General features: G+C 37.0%; 1 protein-coding gene across 2 annotated transcripts in view; it reads right to left on the bottom strand.

Annotated features, from left to right (window-relative positions):
* MBTD1 (mbt domain containing 1) overlaps nt 1-17,930 on the bottom strand; it is a gene marked incomplete at both ends in the record, with an annotated part of 38,914 nt that extends 20,984 nt beyond the window's left edge. The window contains 5 exons of one of the 2 annotated variants that reach the window (XM_079726354.1): nt 309-426; nt 10,995-11,077; nt 11,648-11,771; nt 13,256-13,389; nt 17,777-17,930. In XM_079726354.1, coding sequence (XP_079582480.1) covers nt 309-426; nt 10,995-11,077; nt 11,648-11,771; nt 13,256-13,389; nt 17,777-17,930 — 613 coding nt within the window. The remainder of the gene's footprint in view (nt 1-308; nt 427-10,994; nt 11,078-11,647; nt 11,772-13,255; nt 13,390-17,776) is intronic. The other variant, XM_079726355.1, reaches the window with a different exon arrangement.
* Between the last annotated feature and the right edge of the window lie 703 nt (nt 17,931-18,633).

The following is an 18,633-nucleotide window of genomic DNA, read 5'->3' as shown; positions in this document are numbered from 1 at the left end:
GGTAAAATAATATTTTATGACACATCACAATAAATAAAGTTTTACTGGAACACAATCATGCCTATTCATTTATGTACTGCTTCGGCCGCCTCTATGCTATGATGGTAGAGTTAAAGGGTTATGACAGAGACTGCATTGCTCACAAAGCTGAAAATATTAACTGTTTGGTCTTTTACAGAAAAAAATTTGCTAACCTCTGCCCTACATCATACTTATTTGGCAATACTTGAAAATTTATAAATATGCTTTCTTATAAGTTACAAATATAATTGACATTTTTAAAGTAAATTATTACACATGCTTTTCACCTGCTAATTTTACAATCCCAGCAATCCAGAAGACTTTGGTAGGTAGGCTGCAGTCTGTATTGGGAACTTCTACTCTCACATTTTCTGAGATATCACCCCAGCAGGTCCCCATAGGTGCCTGTCATATAAAAATTATTAAATTATCATCTTATTAAATAAAGCCTAAAACACATTCAAAATTAAGCACTACTATCAATCATGGGAACATTAAACTAAAAATACCATTTAATTCATTCATTTTTCTCTAAAAATATAATTATTATTCCCTGTGTCACAGAATTCTATTTGGAAAAAGCCGATGTCAGGGACAAGCTCAAGATGAAGAGAATTCACATATATTAGAATAGATCCAAGTCGAGTTCAAAATTCAATACTGCCCTAAAACAAGACTTGAGCAGCAATTTTTGTAAAATCCAAATTACAAACTTGATAGGTTTCAAAAGAAAAAGCTGATTTAAGAAATTCATTATTTTTAATATGAACTGAATGAATGTACTTTACCTTAACCTCTAATTTTAAAAGATCTGGTCAAAGAGCAGAAAGAAAGATAATTCCAATCAGCAATGTGGTTTCAGAAACACAGAGAAATAAAACTTAGTTATCTATATTTTCAACTTCAGTTAAATTCATAGAATAGAAATATAGTCTGTTACAACTGACCTGTGGCAAAAGCACCAGATAAAGTTATTAGAAAGGTGGAGTTGAAGAGTTTTTGGAGAATCGTACCATGGTAAATTGTTAAATAATTTATTATTTCAAAATTTCTCACACAGGAATTAACATAAACAAAGAGAAAACTTCCAGTGTTAGATCTGGTAATAAATAGCCTCCACACAAATGGTTAAGATGGGGACACAGAAAACCTATTAAATGAATACCATAAAGGGATTTTCCAAAATTTAATGTTTTCAAATTACAATTTCCATTATATTTTAATCCTTAAATTTGAGGCAGTTTGCAATTATTTGGAACTTAGCAATGGTTAACTAAACCAAATAAATGAATATAGGAATTTAAATGCTGATAATACCAAACAGTTTCTGCGGTCCTTGATAATCAGCTCCTCGTTAAATACAATTTAGAACCTTGATCACAGAAAAAAGGATTAGGTAAGGTTATAAAAGACCTGATAATATGAACAAATCAGGAAAAGACAAAATAGCTTCAAAGCTAAAAGATGACTAAACAAAGATATCCAAGAGTCACACAAACTAGTCCATCTGAACACTGGGCAAATGTCTTCTATGCAAGGCAGCTCATACTTGGGTGGATGCTAACCCAAGAGGATTAGCTTAAAACAGTACTCAACCCTTATGCTCTCAATAGTTTAAGGAATTTCTGAAGGAGAGGAAGAAAATGTCAAACAACACTGAACGAGGATAAGTCTCGAAACCAAACACAGAATCAACTTATGGCTATTTTTTAAAGTAGCAAGCAATGAATATACTTCAATCATTTGGAGACAGTGGCCTATCTCAACTATTTGTAATTCTGGAAGGATACACATAACTATCTTCCTGAGCTGTGCAAAAAAATAATACATCCATTATGACTACCTCTTTCTGCTTTTTTTAAATTGAAAGAATGGACTCTTCAGGTTCTGCTATCTCCCCCTATATCATTCTAGACTGTAGGGCCATCCCTATTGCCAGCAGATATGATTAGAAAAGGAGAGGCTGGAAAGAAGATAGGTAACAGATTAAGCTACCATATATTAACACAAAGACCATGTGTTAATTTCTGAGGATGAACCAATTAGAGCAGACAGATGCAGTGAAATGTATGCATTAAATTAAGGTAGGGTATCCATTCCTCTTTGTTTGGCTGCCAAATCTTGTGGAATGGGCTTTATTTTTCACTGAGAAGGAAGAAGCATGGTTATGCTGACAAGTTGTGTGTTAGGTGGGCACACTGCTAAATGAATTTGGCATATAGGACTGAATCCCTTTTGAGCTAGATGTGACAATGCCATACTGACTTTCTTTTTTTTAAGTCTTAACAACTGTTTGGAGAAAATAACTTCTGGTCACATTTTACTAAAGAGAATGTGTCAATATGCTCACTTAGAAAATAAAGTTAATGCTCACTTTAGTGGGGGATGTTATGTTTTGCTCCCTACAGTCTGGATTGGTATAGGAGAAAGTAGCAGAAAGTGACATTTGTTCTTGCCTGTAAGGTTGTGGTTCTGCTAGGCCCTCTTAAACCAATCCATATGGTTCACTCTAAGAAAAAAAATGAAGAAACAAAAACAAAAACGAGCACCATAGTCATTGCATAGTATGTGCTCAATGTGTTGAAATAATAAAATCATTTCATAGATATATCTGCCCTTTTATTTAAAATGAATATTCTTAAGTGTGGAAGACTAAATGACCCAGGGCTTGAGAGCCATCTTCATCCAAGTCATCTGTCTTCTCTTGCTGGCAGGAGGGATACCTCTGAAAGTCTGGATTGGCATAGCATGAACTAGCAGAACCATAATTTACAGGTAACAACAAATTTACCTTCCAGACTCAGGACGAGAGGTCCACCTCAGGTTCCTCCCAAACCAGGAAGATCTGCTTCACCACTTCCTGCTCCAGGGCCACTCGTGAGGGCTATCTGGGAGCGACTCTCCTTCCCTGCAAGGTACGCTGTCATCAGGTCCTGCAGGACATGGCCAAATCCAAATGTTGAGGGCTCCCCAACACAAATGTATTATAACCTCCACCTGACTGTCTATCTGTAAGAAAGTAATTGGGTGGGATTCTTACTTTTCTGTGCTTTAAGAATATTCCCAGATAGTCCAACAGCTCAGATGGCTAGTATTTAGACTCTCGGAGGGCTGACACACTGTACATGTGATGCTTTATGGGAGAAATACAGATTTCCCTCCATAGAGCTGACAACCTACAACTTTTGATAATCACAATCTTCAGCAGTGACACAGAATTTAAGTGGGCAGAAGTTAGCCTTCAAGTTGCACATAGGTAACTATTATTGATCCTAATAATGATATGGCAAATATACAAAAAGCCACCATTAAAATACTTTGACTAATAGGCATTATGATGACCAAAATGAACCTAGTAGAGAAAGATAGACTATCATTTGGCCAAAAAGGGGAGAAAAACTTATAGGAAATTAACTAGAAAGAAATTAGAACTCCTAAGTATTATTTGCTAGAATTGATAGGAAGTAGAAACAGAAAAAATAATTGTTCCCTCTTTCCCCAGAAAGTCCACTCACCTTTTGATTTGATAACACAATCTACTGGGTTGGCCAAAAAGTTCGTTCAGTTTTTCCGTAAGATGGCTCTAGTAGCCCTTAGTTGTCTTTAACTTCATTTGAAACAATTTTGTTAGACTGCATTGTGACAGCTGTCGTATCAGTGTGCACTTAAAAAAAAAACTTATCAAAACTGGTGAATTTTTGTGTAGCCATTTTAATATTGAAGATGGAAGAAAAAAAGCAAAATTTTCAGCGCTATCATGCTTTATTATTTCAAGAAAGGTAAAAAAGCAACTAAAATGCAAAAAAAGATTTGTGCAGTGTATGGAGAAGGTGCTGTGACTGATGGAATGTGTCAGTGGTTTGCGAAGTTTTGTGCTGGAGATTTCTTGCTGGATGATGCTCCACGGTCAGGCAGACCAGTTGAAGTTGACAGCGATCAAACTGAGACATTAATTGAGAACAATCAACGCTATACCACGTGGGAGATAGCCAACATACTCAAAATATCCAAATCAAGCACTGAAAATCATTTGCACCAGCTTGGTTATGTTAATCGCTTTGGTGTTTGGGTTCCACGTAAGTTAAGTGAAAAAAAACCTTCTTAACTGTATTTCCGCATGGGATTCTCTACTGAAATGTAATGAAAACGTTCCATTTTTAAAACAAATTGTGATGGGTGATGAAAAGTGGATACTGTACAATAATGTGGAATGGAAGAGATCATGGGGCAAGCGAAATGAACCACCACCAACCATACCAAAGGCCGGTCTTCAACAGGGTGGGAATGGAAGGGAGTCCTCTATTATGAGCTCCTTACGGAAAGCCGAAAGATTAATTCCAATAAGGACTGCTCCCAATTAGACCAACTGGAAGCAGCACTTTGCATCGGCAAAGCGTCCAGAATTAGTCAACAGAAAATGCATAATCTTCCATCAGGATAATACAACACCACGTGTTTCTTTGATGACCAGGCAAAAACTGTTAGAGCTTGGCTGGGAAGTTCTGATTCATCCGCCGCATTCACCAGACACTGCACCTTTGGATTTCTACTTACTTCGGTCTTTACAAAATTCTCTTAATGGAAAAAATTTCAATTCCCTGGAAGACTAAAAGGTACCTGGAACAGTTCTTTGCTCAAAAAGATAAAGCTTTGGGAAGATGGAATTATGAAGCTGCCTGAAAAAATGGCAGAAGGTAGTGGAACAAAAGAGTGAATACGTTGTTCAATAAAGTTCTTGGTGAAAATGAAAAATGTGCGTTCTTATTTTTACTTAAAAACCGAAGGAACTTTTTGGCCATCCCAATACTTTTTGGGGTGGTGGTAGCAGGGGGATAGGGAGTACAAGGAAAGTTCAAAAGTAAAATGGGATGTTTGGGGTGAAAGTAAGATTAAGAATGAGGGAATGCTAGTGTATGTAAAAAGAGACAGGAAGCAGTGGTTACTAATTTGAAAGGCATAAAACAGCTCATAATTTTAAAAAAACATATCAAATGAAAATAATCTAGATTATTTAGGCCTTCCTTAAAACAGGTGATTTTTATTATATCAGAGTCCACTGCTTTCCTGCAGAGAATCTATTTTGTGGCAACACTCATAATAGCTCAACTGGATGGAGTACTAACAAGTACCAGAAACTAATTTAAGTTTCATTTCCATTAGAAAGAAGTTTTGCAATCTAGGATGACATACTGAAGATTCTAACTTTAGTTAAAATGGATGTGAAATCACATTTATTTTCAATTTTCAATGGAGTTACGTATGCATGGTTAAGGCTAGGGAAAAAAACAAAGAATAATTTTATTTGAAAGAGATTATTTTAGTAATAAATACAGACCTGAGAAATAAATCATGAGTTTTACTATAAGCTACTGTTACCACACATACACAAACAAGGCTTTTGTTTTTGTCCTTAAAATCCAAAAATATACTTGTAATATGTGTTGCAAAGAAATATGGATAACCTTATCCCCTTCAAAGTAGCTGGCATACAGGTCTGGTACCAGAGAGAGAATTAGAAAACATCATGTAGGGCTTCCCTGGTGGCGCAGTGGTTGAGAGTCCACCTGCCGATACAGGGGACACGGGTTCATGCCCCGATCCAGGAGGATCCCACATGCCATGGAGCGGCTGGGCCCGTGAGCCATGGCCACTGAGCCTGCACGTCTGGAGCCTGTGTTCCGCAACAGGAGAGGCCACGACAGTGAGAGGCCCACGTACCGCAAAAACAAACAAACAAACAAAACATCATGTAAGCAATACAAGGTGATATCTGTGGAGGAAGGATGAAATAGTATAGTAAACTCAGCTTTGAAGTTATGGCACGCATGTGTGCAAAGGACCTTTTTAAAAAATATCTAACTACAGCTATTTTCAAGGGAGAAAATAGGATGACTACATTTCTGGTTTTGGCAATGACAGTATCAACAAGACACCAGAGTATATAGTCCAGGTACCAAACAAAAGAAATCTGAAGTCTGTAAATACATAACTAAAGGAATATGATTTTAGCTTTTTATGATTCACGTACATTTGATATTAGCACATTTTGGCCTGTGCTGTAATGCTTAGGAAAGACATATTCTACTTGATTTTTTTTTTTGGCCACACCATGTGGCTTGTGGGATCTCAGTTCTCTGACCAGGGATTGAACCCGGGCCAAGGCAGTGAAAGCCCGGAATTCTAATCAGTAGGCCACCATGGAACTCTCTGTACTTGATTTTATAAGGCAAATAATGGGGAACAGGAGTGCTTCTATTTAAAAGACTATAATATTAAAAAAATTAAGAATGCTTTAAAGCTAAATGTTCTGCATACACAGAACAACTCTCTTGGGTTCAAACATAAATTGTCAATAGGAGAAAATAGTCTGTGAATTTCATTAACGTAGAGTACCTAACTGGCATGTGATACTGCAGTAGTATTTTGGAGACTATTCCACAGTTAGTAAAGATAAGGCTAAAAGCTGCTTTTAGAAGCTGTGAAATAAAAAAATGTATGTATTAGTCTCTGGCCCTGCTCCTGGCACAGAGGTCTTAACTAAGTGATAAGAGTACTAGAGGTATCTTTTGTTTTAATATTTGATCTTTGACCCTAATTCCAAGACACAGACCTCCTAAATCCTTTGGAATTTCTCGGGTGATAAGAGTGTCTTTTGTTCTAATGAGGCAACTCTTTGTGGGCCCCTAGATAGCTTCAGGATGGTAGCTGGTCACCACATAGATCAAACTATGATTAGAAGCTTGGAACTTTCAGCCCCATCACCCATCCTCCAGGAAAGGGAGAGGGGTTAGAGACTGAGTTAATGACCCATTATGCCTATGTGATGAAGCCTCCATAAAAATCCCAATGTACAGGATTTGGAGCGCTTCTGGGTTGGTGGATAAGTAAAGGTGCTAGGAGAGTGGTGCACCTCGGAGGGTATGGAAACTCTATGCCCCTTCTCATATACCTTGCCCTACACATCTCTTCATCTGACTGTTCATCTCTTTTATTATATCCTTAATAATGAAACAGTAAACCTAAGTGTTTCCCTGAATTCTGTGAGCCATTCTAGCAAATTATCAAACCCAAGGAAGGAGCATGGGAACTCTGATTTACAGCTATCTGTCAGAAGTAGAGGTGACAATGTGGGATTTGCAACTGGTGTCTGAAGTAGGGGCAGTCTTGTGGAACTGAGTCCGTAAGTGTGGGATCTGATGCTAACTCCAGACAGACAGTGTCAGAATTGAACTAAACTGTAGGACACCCAAGCTGGTGTCAGAGAAATGCTTGCTATGCGGAAACCCACACATCTGGTATCAGCAGCACTGTGTGGTCGAGTTGTGTAAGTAAAGGGGGAGCACAGGAGAGTTTTCCTATAGGGGCTTCATTCAAAACTAGGTTAAAACCCGAACAAATAAGAAAAACTGCATGAGAAAAAGCAGGTTAAAGCCCAAAGTTGAAAATTTCAATCCAGCTACTGAAAAATGTAGCAGGAGTTCCTTCACTTATAATGAGATGGAGTAGGTGGACTGGATGACTTTTAAGGTAACTTACAGCTTTGTGACCATTAATCTAGGATTAACTTACAATGATACGACCCAACACCTGCAACCAACACAAGACTGTAAATAAACTATACGCCAATGAAAATTGTTTTAAAATGGTATTAACCTAATTCAGTGGTTTCCGACCTCAGAGACTGCCAAAGAAGGGAAAGCCAAGGGTCAGGGGCCAAGGCTCTAGCCATACCACCCTACTCTTGCCAGACCAATCAGTATAACTTCCCCTTATGCTAGCTATGTTTATTAGGGAAAGGGGGAATCGTAATGCTTTAAAAAAAAAAGTCTGAAAACTACCACCTAGATGAAATGAAAGTTGCATCAGATATATAGCAATCATAATATACAGGTTTCTAAGTAGATATATTTAATGACAACTGGGCTCCATTTACACTGATAATTATAAAAAATGTCAAACACTGTCTTAATGGAGTGATTAAGTATAAACCATTATACACAATTACAGCAATATTCAAAGAGAATATTGTCCTATGATATACTTTGCAGAAACTTCCCAGAAATTTAAAGACAGACCATGGAAAAGAGGAATTCTACTGAAATTCTATGGTTTAAGAACTAATCACTATCATTTTTAAGTGCTGGAAAATATATTTACCTGGGGTCCCTACTGCAGAAGAGGTTGAGTTACCTTAAAGAAGCAAGACAATCGAAGCTGTGACACCACCCCCACCCCCAAATCCTGGTTCAACCAGAACAGCTGTTTCCATGTACACATTGATTTTTTTTTTTTCTTCTTTTGGCGGTGCCAGTGCCTTGCAAGCTGCGTGATCTAAGTTCCCCAACCAGGGATGGAACCTGGGTCCCAGCAGTGAAAGCGCCGAGTGCTAACCACTGGACTGCTAGGGAATTCCCACAGATTGAATGTGTTAAAAAATTATGCTTGAAAAAGAAATCCCTTAGGCTTCCCTGGTGGCGCAGTGGTTGAGAGTCCGCCTGCCGATGCAGGGGACACGGGTTCGTGCACCGGTCCGGGAAGATCCCACATGCCGTGGAGCGGCTAGGCCTGTGAGCCATGGCCGCTGTGTCTGCACGTCCGGAGCCTGTGCTCCGCAACGGGAGAGGCCACAACAGTAAGAGGCCCGCGTACCGAAAAAAAAAAAAAAAGAATCCCCTAGGAGCAGAGAAAGGCTCCCAACCTGTGCTCAAGTTGGACACAATGCAGGTATAGAGTGTGGAGGAAGAGGCCCCACAGATGAACCAATGTTAGAGCAGAAATCAAGTGTTAGAAGATTAGAAGACTGATGATTCAAGGCAGGACCTTGTGCTTGCAGCTGCTCCTGGCAATAGGTTTTCTAAAGCTAAAGTCAGTTATTCTCCTTGGAGACCCCAAAAACTATCTAAGGGGGAGAACCATGAAGAGTCAACTCTAAAGGACAAAAATCAAGTACAGCACAAAGTCTGACCTCCTAAACCAAATGACTTCAAATAAAAATGCTGGTTAAGGCAACAAAGCAAACTCATTTTGTACTAAAATATACTAAGACATTACCAGTATAAAATGTTTCCTATTTGGTAAGGAGAAGGCAGTAAAGGAAGATGAGTGGAGCAGGAAGGCACTGGGGGACAGATACCTTGCTTCTGAACGAGAAACAGGAGGTCTCACAGTATCATTATGAATCATACAGCTAAGGCTAGCTGCTCTATGCTATATGATAGAACACTTTAATCTTAAAAAAGCCAAGTCGAAAAAAATCAGTTTCATTATAATAGAGATTTTCTTGCAAAGAACTTTAACATAGTATTACTATTCAAAGATACGGACATGAAATAAAATATTATACTTTTGGGACTTTGAAACGCTGTTTTAAAAAATATCCTGACTACTTATATAAAATAGCTGAACATGGCTTATGATATTAAAACCTAAAAAAACAAAATATTAAAATAAAGATAGGAAAAGAGGGGCTTCCCTGGTGGCGCAGTGCTTGAGAGTCCGCCTGCCGATGCAGGGGACACAGGTTTGTGCCCCGGTCCGGGAAAATCCCACATGCCGTGGAGCGACTGGGCCCGTGAGCCATGGCCGCTGAGCCTGCGCGTCTGGAGCCTGTGCTCCGCAACGGGAGAGGCCACAACAGTGAGAGGCCCGAGTACCGCAAAAAAAAAAAAAAAAAAAAAAAAGATAGGAAAAGAGACAAAGGATACTCAGAAGGAGACAACAGACAAATGTCCCAGGAATCTGGGATGAAAGACTTATTATAACTGAGAACTTAATCTAATTCTTATCTTCTTAGTACCAAAAAGAACTATCTCAAGAGAGGAGAGTTAAAGGCTTGCTTTGTAATTCTCATGAAAGCTGCTGCTGCCATGTATTTAATGTATCTCATAAATGTGACACTACTATCAACACTACAGTAAAATATATCAGCTACTGTATACTAAGATAAAGTATCTAAGATTCCACTTAGGCTGATTCAGATGGTCAGCATGCCACCGACTAAGGGCTTAACACCTGTAATTTTAAGAAAGAAAACTTAGCAAATGAATGAATTTGGCTTTAATTCATATTTCTACCACTGAATTAATATGTTTGGCTTTGATCAACATCCTTTATTGGACACGAATGAATTAAAATTCATTTGGATTTCCACAGCAAGAACTCAAGCTCAGTTTTGTTCACATGCTATTATTTAACAGTAAAGCCCTAAGTTAACAATATGTTAAGTGTATACAAAATTTCATTAACTTTCTAAATTCTCTTTCCTTCTTATACATGGTCAGTAGCAGATAGAACCTTTAAATATAAAATTAAGCTTACAGTAAGGTTAAAAAAAGTATTGAAGAGAACTAATCAGATAACTGAATCAAAAGGAATGAAATCAAAAGGAAAGAATTTATCATTAGATATATTTTAAACCTAACTCTCAATTACTTCAGATGTTCTGTGACGCTACTTGTTAAAAAGAACATCTCCCAACAGATCATTTCAGCCCATGATACTGTATTACTAATAGTTCCTTCTTTGTTTTTGTGATTTTACATTTGAGGCAAAACAAAACTAGAAGATCTTTCCTTTTCTCAATTATTAGGTCAAATCACAAAAATTTAGGTAACATATACAATGCATGGTTTCTATGAGGTTGAACCATATGACTTTGCCAATATACAACAATTTTTGATACACAAAACCAGCAATTTTATATGGTTCAACTTAATACGAAAATTGGATGAGACTAGTGCCTTTCCCCGTTTGAAACAATTTCAACTTGCAATGTCTTTATAGGAACCTTTTACTTATAAAACTTAGAGAAGTTATGTAACTATTCATAGTACAATAATTAATAAAAAAAGAAACATTTCCATTACAACATAAAATAAAGACCTTCTAAGGGTAAGATGCTTAAATGCTATTGTGCCTTCAGATTTAAACAATGACTAAGCATTTCAACATAAACTGAGAAATTCCATACTCACATGTTTAAAGCAGGTAACTGGAGCTGCTATAAAGCTATTGCTATTGATGTAGTTACCCCAGCTGAAACCTTCCATGGAGACTGCTACTGAAATAAAATAAATTTAGATATATTACAGTTCTCAAATTTGTTAAGAAGGCTATTATTTTAAAATGTGAAATGACGCAAATTTAATTTATCACCTCTAAAGAAAGTTTCTTCTGTAAAGACAGAACTTCTCTAAATAAACATGAACTTTAGCATATATCATATTTGCAAACAAATAGCAGTTTAACTCTTCTATACACAACATATGCTCCTTGGGAAGTGAGGCAAGAGCTCTCCAGTTGTAAGAAACAAAGAACAGCGGAGAGCAGATACCTTCAGGATAACAAATGCTGTTCTGGCTGCTCTTGTGTTTTATTCCCATGCAGCTGTTACCGTGCACTTCAATGAGATTTCTATCCAGTATCCATCATCTAATAGCACCATAACTTGTGAACACTATTCTATTCTAGAATAATTTACTGAAACCAAAACCACTACTAGGAAGCCCAGTGTCATAATGTGCAAATACAGTATACAAATAGCTTAGTTAACAGAATCCAAAATTCAAATGTTATTAATTAAAACTAGATGAATCAGTACCAAGTATTTCACCTCCACTACATTCACCCATATTACCTGATTTAGTCTTTGCTTGATTTTGCAAGGTAGCTTGATACTGAGCATATGCAGCTAGTTTAGCAACTAAAGGTTGTTTCTGAAGAACTTTTGCTTTCTTTGTTGGAGGCTTACCCTAAAACAAGAAGAGTTAAGTAAATAGGATTCTTTCTCATCCCCCCACCCCCAAATCTGAAAACTAACTTGACTGCATACTACTCATTCTGCTTAAGTAAACATCGAGGGTTTAGAAAATTATTAAAGCAGAGGAAACATACAAGGAATTTTAACATGAGAAATGTTTTCTGGAGTTCTGCTACAATGTAGATACGTAATATGGGTAGCAGAGCTGGCACAGACTAAAATAGCAATATGCAAATTAATATGTTAATAAAAAATTATATCCCATAAGATGTTAAAATATAGGCTGTGGTGGATAATTCATTCCTTCTTGTACTAGATAAAACCAGTGGTTATTCACTCATGCAGGTTGCCAAGCATTGCTATTCATATAAGAAAAGATAATTTAATGTTTAAAGAGCAAGTGACTGAGGTTTATACCTTTAGCGCTAACGCAAAAGATCAATGACAAAATGATCATGGGCCAAATTCAGTGTGACAAACTGCCATCCATTTGGGTACAGACCATTGCTCAGGATCTTTAAGTACTGTCTATCTGAAATATAGAAATACATCTAAGTGATGTATTTCCTTAATCTGGGGAATTTAAATAATCCTTTCAGTGCTATGTAATGATCACAATAAGGTAAAGAAGAATATGAAAAATGTGATCATTCAAATAAAATATATTACAAAAATCAGTTATGTGATGCCTTTAAAAAGTTGTTTATATGCTATAATAGTAATAACTTAGTCAAATGGTCAAATCTCCAGTCATTTTGTAGGCACTGACGTATATTTACAGAAAGATGATTTTCTTTTTGTATTATGAATTTTTCCAAAAAGTTAGTTGGATAACCAAATACACTTGGTCAAGGTATCAAATGGGTTGCAATCAAAAATACAAACCAGGGCTTCCCTGGTGGCGCAGTGGTTGAGAGTCCGCCTGCCGATGCAGGGGACACGGGTTCGTGTCCCGGTCCGGGAAGATCCCACATGCGGCGGAGCGGCTAGGCCCGTGAGCCATGGCGGCTGAGCCTGCGCGTCCGGAGCCTGTGCTCCGCAACGGGAGAGGCCAAAACAGTGAGAGGCCCGCGTACCGCAAAAAAAAAAAAAACCAAAGATGATGGAAAAATAAAACCAAAGGGTGAATCATTCCCCCTCCCAACACTGAAAGTTTCTACTTTGATGTTAACTCCAAAGAAAACCAGGGAGAAAAATGGCTTCAATTCATATATATAAAAAGATGTTTATTACATTTATACTTATTTAGAAAAAAGACACAAACAATTCATAGTTTATTTTGGATAGTATGCCTTCTCTATTTATAACAGCTACTCAATTTTATAGAATGAACATATATCTTAAAAATGTGGGGTATAAAATGATAACTGGCCAATTGGGCAAAGGTAGAGTGCAGTGAATCACAATCAAATGACAGATAAACAGTGAAAACCATAGAAATAACAGATATAAAGAATAAGGTTTCTGTACCGTTACCTGAAGTCTGGCCAAAATGCTTGCCTTCTTGGAGTTTGACGAGTAACTTCTTGAACATGAAACACTGCAGAAACGCTTTGTTTTAGAGTAAAAAGCATCTCGCACACCAACCATCCCACACATTTCGCAGGTAGCTAATTAACAAAAACATTGGTGTTATGATCATATAATAAAAGCAATTTTCATCTAACAGTTTAATAATTTCTCCAATTATCTAAAGGTTTTAATTTAAAAAATTTCTTTAAAGCAGATAGAAAATTTCTTCTATCCGTTACATAAACGATATAAAAACCTAATAAAAGGTAGGGGAAGGACTGGAATGATACCACAGCTACAGGCTCCAGAAAGTCTGACAATAGCTTAAGGTCTGAAAAGGCTTTAAAAAGGGTCAAAAGACACACAAATATAAGTTAGATTCAACTAACATTTCCTTAGTGCTCACCTTGTGCCAGACATTATAAGCTTTGATGTTTGGAAGTATTATAAACAAAAGATTTTAAAAAGTGCAACACAACTGCAGATTAATACAAAGTGCAGCACAGGTCTTTAAAATACTGTAAAGAATGAAACATAAAAATGGCCAACTCAGAAAAATGCTAAAGGCAATATGAGGATTCTCTCAAGTTATATTCAGGAGACAAGAGAAACAGGATAGGTTCAAAGATTGAAGTACGTGCACTATTATTAACTGATAATAGAGGGCAACAAAACTCTAACCACTGTTGGGTCTTTTTGGTAAATTAGCATAATGGACAATAATTTGAAAGGCAGAATTAGAAGAACAGGGTAATAAGAAGTGAAGCTCCAAAAAGATACATAGGTTGTGGGATTGCTGAATTACACAACAGTTCTATTTTTAAATTTTTGAGGAATCACCATACTGTTTTCAATAGTGGCTATACCAATTTACATTACCACCAAGAGTTTATAAGACTTCCCTTTTTCCACATTCTCCTCAACATTTGTTATCTCGTCTTTTTGATACTAGCCATCCTAACAGGTATGAGGTGATATCTCATTGTGGTTTTGATCTTCATTGCCCTGATGATTAGTGATGTTGAGCACATTTTCATGTACTATTGGCCATTTGCATGTCTTCTTTGGAAAAATGTCTATTCAGTTCCTTTGTCCATTTTTAAATTGGATTATTTGCTTTTTTGGCTATTGAGTTGTATGGGTCCTTTATATATTTTGGATATTAACCCCTTATCAAATATAAGGTTTACAAATATTTTCTCCCACTCTGTAGGTTGCCTTTTCAATTTACTGTTTCCTTTGCTGAGCAGAACCTCTTTAGTTTAATGTAACCTCACTGCTTATTTTAGCCTTTGTTGCCTGTGCTTTTGGTGTCTTATCCAAGATATCATTGCTAAGACCAATGTCAAGGAGCTTCTTTCTTATGTTTTCTTCCAGGAGTTTTACAGTTTCAGGTCTTACATTTAAGTCTTTAATCCATTTTCAAGTTAATTTTTGTGAGTGGTATAAGATAGGGGTCCAGTTTTTCTTTTGCATGTGGATATCAAATTCCCCAACACCATTTACTGAAAAGACTATCCTTTCCGCATTGTGTGTTCTTGTTGCCCTTATCAAAAATTAGTTGACTGCAACTCAGTATCTCAAAGAGATATCTGCCCTCCCATGTTCATTGTAGCATTATTCACAATAGCCAAGTTATGGAAACACACTAAATGTCTTTTGATGGATGAGTGGATAAAAAAAAATGTGGTATATATCTATATCTATATCTATATCTAGATAGATATGGTATCCATATATATGGAATATTATTCATTAAATTGGAATATTATTCATTATAATTGAGTATTATTCAGCCATAAAAAGAAGGAAATATTGTCATTTCTGACAACATGGACAAAACTGGAGGGGATTATGCTAAGTGAAATAAGCCAGAAAGAGAAAGACAAATAGTGTGCGGTATCACTTATATGTGGAATCTTAAAAAAAGAAAGCCCATTTCATAGAATGGTGGTTGCCAGGGGTGCAAATTTTCAGTTATAAAAAGAAAAAGTTGTGAGGATCTAATGTGCAGCACGGTGACTATAGTTAATAACACTACTATATTGTATACTTGGAAGTTGCTGAGAGTGGATCTTGCGCTCACACCATGCGCGCGCGCGCACACACACACACACTCAGTTAACTTTGTGAGGTGACAGATGTGTTAATTATCTTGATCTTGGTAATCATTCCACTGTATCCATGTATATCAAATCACCACATTTTTAGACATTTATACATTTAAACATATACAATTATATTTGTCAATTATTCCTCAGTAAAGTTGGGGGAAAAAAGATAACAGAGCAAACAACTATGTTGTTGAGTGGGTTGAGTGGGTTCAAATCTCCATCTAAACAGTTATAACTGGAGGAACTTACAGGTTAACCAGTAAGTTCTCATAACAAAGGATGAGAAATCATGGAAAAAAATGTAAGAAGCCGAGGATAAGAGATAAACAAAGGGTGTCTAAGGGAAAAAAAGCCTGAATGATTTTCTGTTGTAAAAATTCTAGAACAGATTATTTAAAAGGTTTGTGGATCATCTAGGTAAAAAAAAGAAAAAAAGCGATCCCAAGGGGACAGTATATCTTCGCCAAGAACTGAACGTGTCAAACTAGAATTCCCATGACCAGGATGTAAGCTCCACCAGGGAGTTTATTCTATATTGTTCTTATTTGTATCTGTAAAACAGAGTCTGGCACATATAAAGCTCCCTTTTGTGACAAGATTACCAGACTGGTATATCATAACTAAACCACGACAAGATGTATATTAACAGGAGTTAACACATTTGATAAAATCTCTCATGTAGCTTTGTCAGTAAGGATTGAGAAATTCAAGCTGAAGTAGAAAACACCTAGGTAGTAAAACTGGTTGGATGACCACACCTAGTGAGTCCTGATAAGTGAAGTTCTTTGATACTATCTGCAGGACTCTGTACCAGGCCCTTCGATGCAACGTTTTAATCAAAAGACTAGAATATAGGGCTTCCCTGGTGGTGCAGTGGTTAAGAGTCCACCTGCCAATTCAGGGGACACAGGTTTGAGCCCTGGTCCGGGAAGATCCCACTTGCCGCAGAGCAACTAAGTCCGTGTGCCACAACTACTGAGCCTGTGCTCTAGAGCCCGTGAACCACAACTACTGAGCCCGAGTGCCACAACTACTGAAGCCCCCGCGCCTAGAGCCCATGCTCCACAACAAGAGAAGCCACCCAATGAGAAGCCCGCGCACCAAAACGAAGAGTAGCTCCCACTCACCGCAACTAGAGAAAAGCCCACGGGCAGCAGCAAAGACCCAACACAGCCAAAAAAAAAAAAAGTACCAATGTCATTAAAGGCCAAAGGAAACGAATTAAAAAAAAAAAAAAAGACTAGAATATGACTTACAGGGCATTATTATCAAATCTGCAAATGATGATCAGATGACACTGCATTCAACATTAGATGAAAGAATTAGGAATAAAATAGTTCTAAGACCAAAATTTAGTAAGAAAAAGGTTACATGGAGAGTTTTAAAGTCTTAACACCTTGGGTTTAAAAAATCAACTGCAAAAGCTCAAGACTGATTTAAATTGGTCTAGTTCGTGTGGTTTCAATTATTTGCAAATTCAGTATTAGTTTTTAAAAAGTTAAAGCAATTTTGGTGGCCTGAATGGAAACACAGTGTCGTAAAAAAAGGAGATAAAAGCTGAACTACCTTCTGTCCTAATCACACAGGGTGACCAACTATTTGCTGAGGTCCTTTTCCAGGATGTGGGACATTTAATCCTAAAACCAGGACAGTCTCAGGCAAGACAAGTTGTCACCCTACTACCACATAATCTGAAGTATTCCCAGAAGAAACTGAGCAGGATACTGATGAATTAAATCACTGATGCTATGAGAAATGACTGAAGCAATTAGGTTTACTTAGTGTGTCCTAGAGACACACTAGAAATAAGTGTTGTAGTGTGATGGGAAGAGATGTCTTTGTTACAGGGATTAGAATCATTCTGTGTACCTTTAAAAATCAAAATTAAGACCAAAAGACAAAAGTTAGAGCAAGGATAATTTTGGTTCAATATAAAGGATATTCTGGTAATTAGAGATACCCTATCGCCAAAGTGTTAAAACAGAAAACTTATAAGGAATCGTTAAAGAGAAGGGAGACTTAACCTTGAAAGTCTCTTTCAACTCTGTAAGTCTATTATCTTACACACTTCCAATTACATAGGGATTTATTATTTAATTATGGAATTTAAGTCCCATTAAGTTTCTCAGTTGCCTTTTATTTTCATTTTTTTCTGCTTGTTTTCTACCAGCAGGTGGTAGGTATGCAAAATAAAGAGATCTAACACAAACCCAGTGATCTTATCTAGAACTACAAGTTTCAGACTGTTTCTTCAAACTGTTCTTTAAAATTCTAAGGGAAATGACAGGAGAAATGGAATCAAAACATACCCTCAAGGTGTGTAACAGGTGAAGGCTGTTCACCTGAGCTGAAGTATATACTCTATACTCACCCATGCCAGATTTACCATCTGGGTATGTGTACACTTGGCCATTGTTTTTGATAATTGGCAGATTAGAAGGTAAAGGAGCAACTTCCTCTTCACTCTCCTCAGAGCTGGAGCTGCTACTCGTGTCCTCACTGCAGCTATCATAACCGTCAAACATCCCGAAAGAGTCTCTTCTTTTCCTTTCGGATCGTGAAGAATGTTCAGTCTTAAAAGTAGAAGAAATCAGTAACACATGACACAGCACTCATGTACACTACCTAAAAGACCTTAGTTCAAATTGTGATAAATGAGATTTGAAAAATGAAAATCTAGCCCTGAGAATTATAATTTTATTTTATAATGAAAAGCTAAATGTTTGTGTCAAGTGGAGCCCTCCACTTCCATGAGGCACAAATCTATTAGCTACCATGTTAGCTAAAAGGAGTAACAATAATGATGGAAAAAACACTAAATGGGAATCGGAAGATCATCATGTAATTCAAGTTTTGCCATAAACTAGATATATCACTTCTCTATAAAATGCGATTAGATCAGATGATTTCTTTTTTTAAAACAACTGTGGTGAAATACACATAATACCTATTTCAAAAATTATAGAAGACAGCATTTCTACATGTAACACTATTTCATTTTTTTAACATACATAATTACAAAAAAACCCAATCATCTCCAGCTAAACACTATTTCCTTTTCAAAAGAAAAAGCACAAAGATACTATATATCATGTTCAGCAAATGCTACTCATATGTTCCTCCAAAAATGTTCCCTCACTCAAGCCACCAAAAAACCCCCAAACTAACACCTACCACCACTCCAACTTTTCCTGAAATCAATTCCAAAGCTTCAAGTTCAGTGAGAAG

Source organism: Hyperoodon ampullatus (genome assembly GCF_949752795.1).
Source record: "Hyperoodon ampullatus genome assembly, chromosome: 19".
NCBI classification, from domain to species: Eukaryota; Metazoa; Chordata; class Mammalia; order Artiodactyla; family Ziphiidae; genus Hyperoodon; species Hyperoodon ampullatus.
Note: the sequence above shows the minus strand (reverse complement) of the source record. Positions and strands in the feature narration are given on the sequence as shown.